This window comes from Anneissia japonica, unplaced genomic scaffold (genome assembly GCF_011630105.1).
Source record: "Anneissia japonica isolate Jap-2015-1 unplaced genomic scaffold, ASM1163010v1 scaffold287847_len925385_cov155, whole genome shotgun sequence".
Lineage (NCBI taxonomy): Eukaryota > Metazoa > Echinodermata > Crinoidea > Comatulida > Comatulidae > Anneissia > Anneissia japonica.
The window spans coordinates 421956-435644 of NW_022731638.1; the positions used below are offsets into that span (position 1 = coordinate 421956).

At 36.9% G+C, this 13689-nt stretch overlaps 1 protein-coding gene across 2 annotated transcripts; it reads right to left on the minus strand.

Annotated features, from left to right (window-relative positions):
• Positions 1 to 856: 856 nt before the first annotated feature.
• Positions 857 to 13689, minus strand: LOC117115476 (protein DDI1 homolog 2-like). Of its 2 annotated transcripts, XM_033259311.1 has the most exons (9): positions 13287 to 13687; positions 11689 to 11913; positions 10683 to 10809; positions 9654 to 9781; positions 8342 to 8470; positions 6774 to 6877; positions 5849 to 6038; positions 5280 to 5441; positions 857 to 3356 (listed from the first exon to the last, which is right to left on the minus strand). In XM_033259311.1, exons 1-9 carry the CDS (start codon positions 13531 to 13533, stop codon positions 3190 to 3192), a joined length of 1479 nt encoding a protein of 492 aa, XP_033115202.1. In that variant the 5' UTR covers positions 13534 to 13687; the 3' UTR covers positions 857 to 3189. The 2 variants fall into 2 exon arrangements, with proteins under 2 accessions (XP_033115202.1, XP_033115203.1); XM_033259312.1 differs by lacking the exon at positions 5280 to 5441 and having other exon boundaries at positions 13287 to 13689.

A 13689-nucleotide genomic window follows, 5' to 3' on the forward strand; every position in this document is an offset into this window, starting at 1 on the left:
CCCCCCTCCACCAAAAAAGTACACAATAACATGAATACTGTTGTAATTTATTTACAACATTTTGTATTGAACACCCTGGATTATATAGTATTACATATTGCTATTTGGAATATAAAGTTCGACAAACATCAAATATGGATGTTGGAACATCATCCAAAATACCATGCAGTACATTAATTCTTGGAAGTCTCACAATGACTAAATGTCCGTCCAGATTATCGAATTTTTTTTTTTTGACAAAAAAATGTGAGATGCCTAATTATACATCATACCATATTTGGAAAATCAAGTAGATATTTTGTGAGCGAGCCCCCACTTCACTTTCGCGCCACATCTTCCCCATTTCAAAGGTTATTGATAAGCCACTTCAGTGTAATGTATTTGTTCAGGAAGTTTTACACATCCTCTCCGTAGATACACCACAATGCAGTGGCGACTCTAGGATACATTTCCTGGGGGAATCGGGATAAATTTTTATTTTGGTCCAACTGCCTGACGAGCTTGGCCGGCGGGGAAGTTGACTTGTCCAATGGGGCGCCACTGCACCAATGATGGCCAGTGTAGCTTCTGAAGATGTAGTCTGTCATGAGTTTGATAAATTGAAATATTCAATTCCATATTTTTTTTTTTTGTGTATATTTAAGACAGTTACTAAATTGCAATTAAAATTTGAACTAGGGAAAATTTCCCCTTCAATTAATGAATATTTATCTTTGTTGCATTTATCTGTTTCTTTTTGGAAGTTAATAACATATTTGATCCTTTTAAATAAGCTTTTTAAAATTTGAATTGAATTTTTTTAGGTTTTTTCCCAATATTTGTGCAGTCAATAATAGTAAATAGTCAATAAATCAAGCATAATTGATTCATATATTCATGAAATATTTACTTTAGCACATTTTGTCAAGAAACCTAGTTATACTATAATATCATGCAGTCAACTCGCTACAGTTATATGCATATCTTTTATTTGTCAGGGTTAAAAATTATTTTCACTACATAACATGCATTCTTTGTGATGTGTTGGATATAATAAAGACGGGCATATAAACAACATACTGTTTGAACAAGTCAAGATGAATACAGTAATAAAGAATATAGTACATGCATGTATTCATGCAGGCTGTAAAACAATGTCATAATTTAGTACACATCTGAGGAGGACGGTTAACAAGAGGCAGTGTGGTACAGTGTGGGTTTGTAGAGAAAAAAAATCACACCGTACATTGGCATAGTGATACACAATGACCATAATAAAACACTTGTAGATCAAGCAAGTTAAATTTCACCAGACTAAAAAAAAAATCATCAAAAAAGAGTTAATAAAATGTTCCTATTACAATATCAAAGGCATCAGTTTCCAAGTCGAGCCAACTTTTATGTAAAATGTGTTATCTATGTACCTCACATTGTTATCCCTGGTCATTGGATCAAACAATGGAACACATACTAATGATTTGTCCACACCATAAAATTTTGTTTGACAAAAAAAATGTTGTTATGCCTGTCATGATGTGCCTACACAGAGTCATTATTGCGATTTCATCATGAACATATTCATGCATGTCGCATGTTTTTGTCAAGTAAACTTTTATAGCCTGGAAGGGGCTTCAGCACCCTGGTGGAGAATGCCATATAAAATTGCAGCTAGTAAATAGCACCTAAGCCTAGCTGCAAACTATTGGTTGCGACAGACAACCAAAAGGTACAGTGCACAAGGGCAAAAGCAAAATTCACAGCGAGATTTTGAACCTCCAACCTTTAAGGTTCAAAGTTCAAATTGCAGCTGCTGCACCAATCGCTCAAACTCAAACATTTACTTTAAGAATCTCCTGAGAATGGATAAATCTAGGTAACTATTTTGGTACCGAACCAATATTCTTTTTTAAGCACTTTCAGCTTTCTCTGAATGATGTATAGTTACGCAATATACAACCCCTATTTTCAATGTGCATTTTAAATTTGGGAATGATATTTACTTTTTGTGTTAATTCAGACAAATTTGTTTTTACATTCAATTGTACATATTAATTGATCTGTGGAATTGTGGGAAAGCCGACAAAATTAAAATATAAAATCTCATACTGGTGGAATCATCAAAATTGAAACTTCTAGAAAAACAGTTTTCCCATCTATATGCTTCTAAATTATAAAACACCAACATTTATTATATTTTAACAATAAGATAGTCTTAAAATAATGACATGTGCCATAGTTTGCATATTTGAATATGAATATACAGTACAATAACAACATATAAATACTTTGGTCCACTTAAAAAATAGGCTTAAGGCTTGTTTATACATCAACGATAACGATAAAATAGCTAAAAAGCGATTGTTGACATAGAAAACAAAAGAAATACGAGATTTATCGTGTATACAATAACAAAATATTTTAACAAATCAAATCAGATGACATCATAATCATGGAAAAACGATAAAAATCTACTACTACGATTTTAATGTTTTTCCATGATTATGATTTGATTTGTCAAAACATGTTGTTATCACATAACTGATAAATCGTTATCGAATCATTCAGGTGTAAAAACCTCTCTTTTAATTCTTTTATTTTCTATATGAACAATTGCTTTCCAGATTTTTTATTGTTATCGTTGAAGTATAAACAGGCCTTTACATCATATATTTTCATTAAAAGCAGTTGAATATATGTACCATACAAATAATTTATTAAGCTTTCGCTTTTTTTAAAGATTTTTGTTTACTTTTGTAAAAAAAGGGAAAATGAAATTACTTCTTCATACAGCATTTCCATTGCTACCAAGTTCTCCCACAACTGTTGGCAATTCAGTTTTGTGTAAAAAAGAATACTTTACTTCTTCCTACAAAATTTGTTGTCAAAATTCATTTCCACTAATCCTTCAATGCTACATTTATACTCAATGTTCCCACTAGTATAGCATTATTCAACATTTTCTGTATCGATAGTAGATTTACGTACATTTCTATGATACGTGTTGAAATATAGGCAATTGATAGCCCTAGATGTAACTGCACTATCCCCGAGTCTCTCTTTATAAACAAAGATTATATTACTGTAACTTGTGAATATAGTTGAAGAACCCACAATATCAAAATGTTCATCTTCAACGGCTTATCCTTCGACTACAACTGTTAAAATCCTTAAAACAGAATCATCTGTTTTATCTGACATGTAGCTACATTCTTATTGTCCTGGTACCTTCAGTGATTTTGCTAACAAGGCTGCGATAGCAAGTGATACATCGCCGCCATTGCTTTGCAATTGCGCAATAGCATCCTCTCTGGAAAATCCAGCATCAGTAATTTTTTTAATGTCACTGTCTGAGAAGGTTGCTCTAGAAGAATCCTCACCTGTAAAGTATGGATTTTCAAAACATTAAGAGGAGAATTATTTGTTATTGAAATCAATTACACTTGGTCTTCATATAGCGCCTTTTCTTTTAGGTTACGAAGGGCTTTGTTTTCCCTGGTCATTGGCTCCACATGCAAGTGACGCTGGTATATTAATGGGCGTCGATCAGTGGGGGACATGGGACGCGTCCCCCACTTTTCAAAGTAGGGGGAATGCCTCCCCCACTTTTCAAAGTAGGGGGAGACATATCGATTGTCCCCCCCCCCCACTTTTCACCAATCTTCTATTATTAAAACCCCACTTTTAAAAGTGAATGGAAAGAATAACAATTACGCATGACTCATGAATTCTGTACATATTTTCTGGACCAAAACTGAGTAAAAACGCAATTGTTTATACATTTCGTAACCATCTCAGAAACCATTAGATCGATTTTATGGGTGCAACGGTTCAGATGCTAAATTTATTGTGAAAACAATGTACTGAACGTTGTTAAAATTAAAAGCGTGTATACTCAAAAGTGCACAATTTCTACTATAAACTATTTATTCCTTTTGTATATTATTATGACCCTTACGTATATAGGGTTTAATATTATCTACATACATATGATTACTGTTTTTCCTTATCAATTGAATTTTATATAGCCATTATTAAACAATAATTATACAGCCTTTGACACTGATATGTCTATTTCGATTAAGTGATACCAAAGTTTACAAAACTCCAGTGTTAGGTTGACGCAATCTCGCAATGACGTCATAATAATCAGTGTCGGATTCAAGTGGGGGCCGAGCCGACCCTTGAAAAAAATTTTTCAAAATTATTTTTAAAAAATGAAAAAAAAAACAAAAGAAAATTATAATTGGAATTTAGGTCTGAGAGTGCCATTTCCGGCAATCTAGAGGTGCCATAATCATAAATTTTCTTACCACAGCACCAACCATGGTGGTGCTGAGGTGGTCTACACTCTCCATCTGTTAAAGTCCCTCTCTGGGCCCCGCTCTATTACAAATTACAAGATCCGCCACTGGATATTTTGAAATTTCGTATGGAAATAAATGTTAATTGCATTGCTTAAAATCAATTAATAGGCTATAGGCGCCAGAGCTTCCGGGTGCTTCGCCACCTGGTCCCCAACCAAGGCTTGGGCCTTTATTTTTCATTTCGTCTCCGCCCCCCCCCCACTTTCAACCACGGATCGACGCCCTTGGCTATATTGGTGCAGTAGTAGGCAACCACACCAGGTGGAGAGAAGCAACGCAGATAAATTGCCTTGCTCAAGGACACAAGCTAAGTTCACAGAGAGGGATTGAAACCCCGACCTCAAGGTTGGGTAACAAAACCATTTTCGCTGCCCCACGTCGCTTTCACACAGAATTCAATGGCAAAATTTCAGTATCCTGTGCTGGATTAGCCCCTGCAGAGGGCATTTATTCTTTTGAATTTATTACCTGGCCTATTACTATTTCCTCTTCTGGATTTATCAGATTAACAATAATACACATCAGAGAGCGTATATCAGTGGTGGTGCCTGGATATTTCCCCAGGGAGCTTGAGTCTGTGTTCCATATACATTAGGCGTTTAATCCAATGACCAGGGTAATGATAATGTGAAGCGCATAGAGGGCTTAACAATATACGCTATATGCTGTAAGTCTACCATTATCATTATTATTTGCACGACAGAGCGTAAGTGGGCGTCGTTGGCCATCGCTCATATCTCTCAGATGGGGTCCAAGGAGTGAGGCTTCACGAAACTATGACAATTTAGAAGTTTTAAGGGCTTATTTCATTGATTCTAGAATCTATAAAAATATTTTAAAAATACATTTTTTTTTCTCTCTTTGAGGAATCTTTTTCGCATAGAAAAACTGGGGGTGGGGGAAGCTCTTCTCAAGCCCTGAGAGTTAGCTACTTACCTGCATTACCATAAGAATTAGCAAGAAGTGCATTGGTGGCTTTTTCAATATTTCCATCATATAGAGTTAGTTTTTCTATAGCCTGTTCCTGGGAAAATCCAAGGTTTGTGATCTTGTCTATGTCTTGCAATGAAAACCCAGAAGAAGTAGAGGGTTCACCATCTAAAATATAGATGTTGGAGGGGGATTCAATCTTTTTAATACCGTAAAGTATGTTAAACGTTTTAGTCTACACATAGTCATATTAAATAACATAGTCACAAAGTCATATTAAATTACCATATAGCATTGCAGTACCCGCTGGTAGTTGGGGATCGAATGCAACACTATTTATTAAGTGCAGGTTTGGTGGTCTAGTTACGACACCAGGCTTGTTTCTGGAGGTCGTGGGTTCGATTCCTACCTGAATCTCAATTTTTTTCTGTGAGTATTTGGGATTGTATTGAGTACAATAACACGTCAGATGAAACAAAACATTAACTAATATCTATTTATTATTTATTTATTTTACCATTTAGAACATCACCCACTGTAAAGTGTATACAAAAATGTTGTCAGTGTATATTTACCTGTAGACTCACGAACAGACTTAGAAAGGGCTTCAGCAATGTCTCTGTCTTCAGCTGTGGTTACTGAATCGCCAAGTGCAGCTGAACGGTTGAGCCGAGAACTTGGTGGCAGTTCAGCTTCTGAAAGGAATGGGGTCTCTGTTCCTGTTGTTCCTATTCTTAAGACAACCTTCTCAAGATCAATGCTACACTGTTGAAATTAAAGCCACACATGAACAGATTAATGGTTGTTTAATGTACGATCACTAGCTATTTTTGGTAGAAGGAAAGTAACAATTAATATATGCTTGTGTTACATACACCAGATAGATAGTTCTAAAGAGAACGGTTGTTTCTGTTGCGTCTCAACATTGACAATTGAAGCAACTCAATCAAAACATCTAGACTCTCTCAACAGAAACAAGAGCAGACTTCAAGTTAATAAGTATATCTTCAAACTTCTGTAGTAAATCAAAAATTTCCTGACTACCTAATAATTTGCTTTGAGTGCAAGATATAGGTTACTCAAAACTGCAGACAAAAACAGCTGTTATTACAGTACATTATTTTTCTCTCTGTGCCTAAATACTGAACAATATGCAGGCCATGTATGGTGGGCTATTCCATTATTTTCTTTTATGCTCAAGGTAAAAAATTGAATTTCTGTGACCCTGACCTTGTCCTTTGATCTTTTTCGTCCCAAAATTTAATTGTCTCTTTCTTCGAATATTAAGTAACATTTCATTAAATTTTATGATGATCCATAGATTTTGTGTAATCTTGCTAATAGACAGACAGACAGTGGTGAATACAAAACCTCCTTTGGCAGAGGTAATAAAGTTGTGGGCCAGAAAAGTTTTGCAATAAAATGGTAATAAACCAGAAGGTGCTTATTGATTTTGAATGTATGAATACAAAATTAGGCAGCCACATATTACTAATTTACCTGGTGTCTTCTGAGCATGTCTAAACCAAGAAGCATATCCATTGGCTGATCTTCAAGAATGGAAAAGGATGACTGAAGAAAATCTGGTCCTATCTGTATTTGGCCTTTTATAATACATTAAAGATAATAAGAAAATACTTAGATTATTAGCAGTTCAAAATGTGATGCTTTTATATAGAGTACCACAGTCGTGTCGTCGCGATGCCAGCTGGCACTCTCTGTTGTCAACAGACGTTGGTTACCGTTCCTTACGCCTGAATGACTTCATAGGCTTTCTGGAATAGGCATTTTGAAATCTAATATTTTACCATCAAAATGTACTAAAAACACAAAAGCTCGCATTATATTAGTTATCGAATACACATGGTTTGTCAGTGGAGAAAATCGAACCCGGTTGAAAGCTTTTTGCAACGATAGCAACGGAGTAGTATCACACGGTATCGTGACGTAACACTGTAGTACTCTATATAGTTAAACTTAATATTTCTTTCAAACCTTTGCTACTGTATGATAACTGAATAGTTAAAAAAAAGGCTCTAATAGGAGCATACTGTAGAACTAGGTCAAAATTACTCTTATCGGGCAAACTTCTATCAGTCATTGGTCATCTGTCAAAACAACTGTACTTGGCGTGCCTTTCAAATGAAATGAACTAACGTAATACATTCCAATTTACACAGGAATTTCACTTCCACAGCACAGAGTAAATCTGTGCAACCGCAATATACAGTACTCAAAAACATTTAGACCTAAGTGAGTACAGGTAGTTTTAAGTGTCCTGATTATGTAACTAATTGATAGAGTGGAATACTCTATTCTCCAAGTATTTTTAGTTAGTTTACACAGTACAGTTTCAAAAAAATTTTTTCACGAAATGTAAGCAGTTTAAAGAAACTTAGTATTTTCCTAGAACAACTGACTCAAAATCTTGAAATTCTAGGGACAGCAGTTTTAAAACTACTAAATATTATTAGGTACCAGAACTGACTGTAATTATTATACCTCAGGCCCTGTTAATTCGTAAGGAAAGTGTTTGGACGTATACTTTGCCCCAGCAGACAGTGCAAAGTGCAAAAAAAATTCAAGAAACCTATTATTACAGGGATCAGAACTAAAGAAAAGGAAATTGGAAATTTCTTTTAAAGGTGCATCTATGCTATGAAAGTAATACATACTCCAAGTATTAAAATGCACGCCATCGTGTTGGGATTCAATATTACGACATTAATTATGCCATCATCATTCATCTGTGCATTTTCAGCCAATCAGAAAGGTTTTGTCAATGGCGCCATGTCAAATGTTCTCGAGGGCAGTATAACAGAGGCAGTAGAGTATACTGGCCTTAACATCCGCTCATACCAAAAAGATCTATTATCAATCAACCAAGTGTTTCTAGAGCTCCTCATCAGAGCTAAACACATCTAGCATAGAAGATGAAAAGATGATGAAAAGGCTAACATGATTTTTTAAAATTTTGAAATGAAAATTGAAAGCATCATCATAATTACAATATTTAGTAGCTTTTAATCTAGTTTGCCATTAGCTGAGATTAAGTGAAGAGTACGTACCTAAATGAACTCTGCCGATAATTTTTTGCACACCAACACCTTTAGCAATGCCAGCCCAGCGCTTGTCAACTAGACGCATGATGTTACAACGCTTGGCACACTCTGCACTCATGATGGTCATTTGGGCACCTGAATATAACAAAAAAAAAACCATTTAGTACAATTGCAACAACACGATAATGACAACAGAACTAATGACGACAACAACAGAACTAATCATGACAGTGAAGACAACAAAACTAAAAACTATGAGTAAAAAATATAATAAATTATTTAATAAAGAACTAACAAAATTTAAGATAGACAAGATAGAAATAGACTGTTTGTCTCTGTCGAACAAAATATTGGATATTTCATCAATAAAATATTAAACCATGTTGATGATACAATTGTAAAAATGATAACATGTGAAAGGACCACTAAAAAATTTAGAGGCAATGGGCAAAAAGGGCTTTGTTAATCAAGTGTCCAAGTTTGTTCATTATATGTATTAGAGGTACACATTTAGCTATACTGTCACATAGTCATTTTGTTGCAAGTATTGTATGAACTGATAGACCAACGTAGATTGCTGGATGTAGATTAAGAGAGTTTTTTTTTTTTTACTACGATGACCAAAGGCAGTGGTGGATCCAGCCAGGAGGGGGGGGGGCAGGGGGCATAAGTGCCCTTTCCCCCCGTCAGTCAAGCCAAAAAATAAAAAAGAGAGAAAAATTTTAGTTAAAAAGAGGAAAAAAGGAGTGTACCTATGGGTTCAGTGGCGATCCAGCAGTGGGGTGAAAAGAGAGCTTGATTATTTGCCACTTATTTACACCAACCATGGTGGGGCTGAGATGGGCGTGGTGGCGATAACTTCATATTGTGCCCCCTCCCATCAGAAATTCTCTGGATCTGCCTCTGAAAGGACCAGAAGAAAACTGTCCGCATGACTCCTAGGCCTGTGCTCACTGTGTACAATTCTCTATGCAAAATGTTGATGCTTTTCGTCTGCTTTTTCACTACATTTCAAATCTACCATTGATTACCAAAATTACAGGGGTGTATTTATGAACATTTACCAAGGCTTAACTTATGTCCAAATGTACGAATAAACAAGTTTGAAGAATTTTAAAACAGTCATAAATAATTTTGGTTGAGCGGAGCCATATTATCGTGTAGAAAAACTGTCACATAGCAGTAGCTTTGGCGACCTAATTCGGTTTGTTGTCTGTTAGTGTGTATAAGCGCGTAAGGTTTGTGTACAGTTGCAAGGGTGTATGAATGTGGAGGTGATTTAGATGTGTAGGGGATTGGTGTATGCATGTGGCCATACCTGAATCGACAAATGCTTTGACCGGGTGACCATTGACCTTGCAATCGATGTACAGCATGATTACCTGACCAAAGCTCTCTGGGGCATGTTCCATTGCAACCTCCATGTTGGCATCTATGTTGTTTTGTCTGCAATAGAAATTGTAATCGTCAGCAGAGGAAGGGTAATCGGGGGGGGGGGAGATCCATGGGGTGTCCAGCCAGCCTGGATCCCCCTAAATTTTTCCAAATATATAAAAAATAAAGGAGAAAAAGAAGAAAATTGTATTTAAATTAAAGCCTGAGAGACTAGGCCATCTAGAGGTGCCATAATCATAAAACATTTCTTGAATCATCCCCAAGAGACCCCTCTTTATTACAAATTTCTTGATCCGCCAACTGGTAATTAAGCTTTTCTGTCGGACAGGCAAAACCCTGTCTTCAAGATGACTTTTATATTGGACAAACATTTTTTCCTACAAAAAAAATGTTTAGGGATAATACATGCTTCTAAAAAGTGCACACTCAAATAATTTTGAAACACTAATGCACATGAAAATACATTTGATTTTGTAAAATTTGGTTACACCATGTTTACGAAGGATGGTCCATCTAGCAATGCTTACCTTGCCAGGAATCTTAGATGGGATATCACAGCATTTCACCCTGATAGCTAAATGGGTGTAGCAGAATTGAAGGCGAGACTACTTTTTTGTACAGCGAACGCTCTGATCGCCAATAATGGCGAATTCGATAAAATAAAATTATATTTTTGACCAGTTAGCACACCCTCCGCAAAGAGAAAATAAAAAAAATATTGGTGTACAGTATATATATTTATTAGTGTACATAAATAAAGCCTTTATCAATCTCATTACTACACTGTTTAGATTCATCAATATAATATTGTTTGTTGTTTTTTCCTCCGTCTAAATGCTTTTGGTAAAAAGAAAATTTTTTTTTCTACCCTCCTTTGACAACCCATAAAACACCAATATTAAAAAGTCTTATATTATCTTCCTTTTTCTGGAATTTTCTTTCTGCAACTTACTTTATAGTTTCTGCAATTTTTTCCTGAGCTGAGGGGTCCATGGGATCTGCCGTTGCCATTCTTATATGCTCCCTATCTCGCTCCGATTGTTCTCTTCTTTGTCTCTCAAGTTCAGTTGTAAATTGATCTGTAAATTGTTTACATTTTATTGATTTATCAAATAAACATTAATAAGAAAATATTGAGAGGTAATTGTACAATACGTTATATTTGATTTCGTCCAAAAAGGAAATTAATTGGTACATGTGAAGTTCTCTCAACAAATCAAAGAAACCAACACTGTAGCCAAACTATGCATCATGGGGTAGGGATGTTACTGCACTAAGGTCCTATAGACTCACATACCCCAACCCTAAGTTGTTGGTTAAAGATAGTCATCATAAAATCAGAGTGTCTGGGTTTAAATCATGTAATTTTACAGAGCACAAATGATAAAGTATGTAATCATACAGAGCACAAATGATAAAGTATGATGATAACATGTAGTCTTCAATTTGTTTATTTTACTGTAAGCAAAGAGTATAAAACTACAAGAGGTCCGACTGCCCTTATTTTGTATACAGTCAATGGAACGTTAAACAGTACTCCCACGAAGGGGCACGTCCTTCAGTAGAACGTAAAAGGCGTTCGTATCGAACGCGTGCTGCGTTTCAAATTCCAGCATACATTCTATAGACGCGCAGCACGCATTCGATGTGAACGCACTTTACTTTCTTTTAAAGGCCACGCCCCTTTTGGGTAGTACTTTTTGAAATAGGATTGCGTTCCAAAGAATCCCGGCAGTCGGACCTCTTGCAGTTTTATAATCTTTGCTGTAAGGTTTAAAGGCTCTATCCACACGATCAAATTTTCTTTGACAAAAAAAACAAAAAAAACTGCCGTATGGCCATATAGTATGAGGCCCATATTGGTCATGATGCGATGTCATCATGACTGGCTATATTTAGGCATATCACATGTTTTTGTCAAATGCAATATGATACTCTGGATAGGGCTTCATATTCACCTAGACTGCCACTGAGGAGAGCATCTGCTAGCCTTGGATTTCTTTGCTTAAGTAAAGCTACTTGGTCAGGGTTAGCTAGCAGAGAGTCGCGTAGTACTGCAGGAGTAGGGCTTGCCACTCTAGGCTGCGATACTCTAGGCTGGGGTGTCCTCAGCTGGTTAGATGCCCCTGGTACCGATATCCGGCTGAAGTCTATTCCAATGCCTGTGCTTTGTGCTGGTGCACCTGTGAAATAATAACAATAATAAATAATATCTACAATAATACAGTGCACCCTCCAATTCAAGACCCCTCTATTTCCCAAACCCCTCTAATTCGAGACCACTTTTCCAAAGATCAAACAATCTTTAACCTTTTAACACAAAGCTAGCCCTCTAATTGGAGACCAACCCACAGACCACCCCAAATTTTCTGGTCCCAAGCGTGGTCTGGCATTGAGAGGACAAACTGTAGTTGAATCGATTTATATAGTAAGCATCAGAGTCTGGAAGCATGGACTAGCTTATACAGTAACTTTCTTCTTCCCTAACGGTCTCTTCGTGTCTGAGCTACCTGGTAAACGACCCGCAACTCCCATCTGTCCACAAGAGGGTCTGTATGGACCATTACACTGGGCAAGCCCCTACTTGTCTCGGAAGATGTATTGGGTTCTTGAAAGTGCACATGAGCCAATTTTGTCCGCTGGAGGCTACGGTTTATTGTCCTTATCTGTGAAGACTTATTCTATCTCCAGAACAAGCAAGTTGCCGTTCGAACAAGTGCCTATTTTATGACTGTATGTTTAATTAATTAATTAATAATGATTAATTTTAGGAATTTCAGTTGATGCCTGTTCTCACAGTATTATGAACATTTTTGTTATCAAGACACTGTTTGTTTTGTTGTCACGTCGGGTCTGTGTGAGTTGGACGTAGACGCGATGGTGTGCGTCGGGGGCAGTCGCGTAGTAGAATATTAAACGTGTTTAATATTTCTCACGACGGCTTAAGACTGTCCCCGACGACAAATCGGGTCGGGCTGCGTCGGCCGACGCTGTCTGAGTTGGCCTTAAAGGCTTGTGGCCAAGTTGACTTGTGGCCGAGTTGATTTGTGGCTGAGTTGACTTGTGGCCGAGTTGGCTGTAGCCGAACTTTTTGTGGCCAAGTTGATTTGTGGCCGAGTTGACTTGTGGCCGAGTTGACTTGTGGCCGAGTTGACTTGTGGCCGAGTTGACTGTGGCCGAGTTGACTTGTGGCCGAGTTGACCTGCACCCGTAGTAGAATATTAAACGTGTTTAACAGCTCAGACGCTGTCTGAGTTGGCCTTTAGATTTCATGGACAGTTCTTCCACACTCCAGCTAGGCATACAGTAGGACCAACCAAGTTCTGTACGAGTTGAACCGATTTAGGCCTAGTGAATTTAATTAGTTACGTGACATGAATACGAGTTGTTGTAATGGGTACGAGTTGCCCAGGACCTGAATAAAGAGCAAGTACACTACTATAGACTAGCCTAGTCCCCTCTAGCTAGGCCTAGGCCTCTCGAAATTATTAGACCTAAAAATACAAAAATAGATCAGGAAGACTAGCACATGGTTGATATAGTTTACTAACGTTACCTCGTTGTTGTCGGGTAGCTGACTCCCCTAAAGGTTGCAACAAAATCATATCGCTATCCTTTACGCCGTATTGTTCCAACGTTTTGTTGTTGTCCTCCAGCACCTTACCCGCGTGGATAAGGCGTATTTCTTGTGAATTCACACCCGTTTCAATCTCACAGAGGGCCTTGAAATTTTCTAACTCTATGTCTGGGCTTACATCAAGTTGTATATATTGCCCGTTAGTACTGGTAACTAAAACCTTCATGTTTTATAAATCGCGATCATAAACAAAACAATTAATATTTGTGACTTTTGAAAAAGGCAGAATGATCGTACTGTTATTGCTCTACCGTCGTTGCGTGTGTGTGTGTGTATGCGTGTAACCAAAGAATATAGAGGAACAACGAGCAGCTAGCGTATT

Excerpts from the sequence above, each read along its gene's own strand:
- LOC117115476 (XM_033259311.1), bottom strand. The coding sequence starts at position 13,533 with ATGAAGGTTTTAGTTACCAGTACTAACGGGCAATATATACAACTTGAT. Across the intron at positions 10,810-11,688 it reads TCTCCTCAGTGGCAGTCTAG|ATCAATTTACAACTGAACTT; the intron begins GTGAATATGAAG and ends AACAATTTACAG. Across the intron at positions 9,782-10,682 it reads AAAATTGCAGAAACTATAAA|ACAAAACAACATAGATGCCA; the intron begins GTAAGTTGCAGA and ends TTTCTATTGCAG.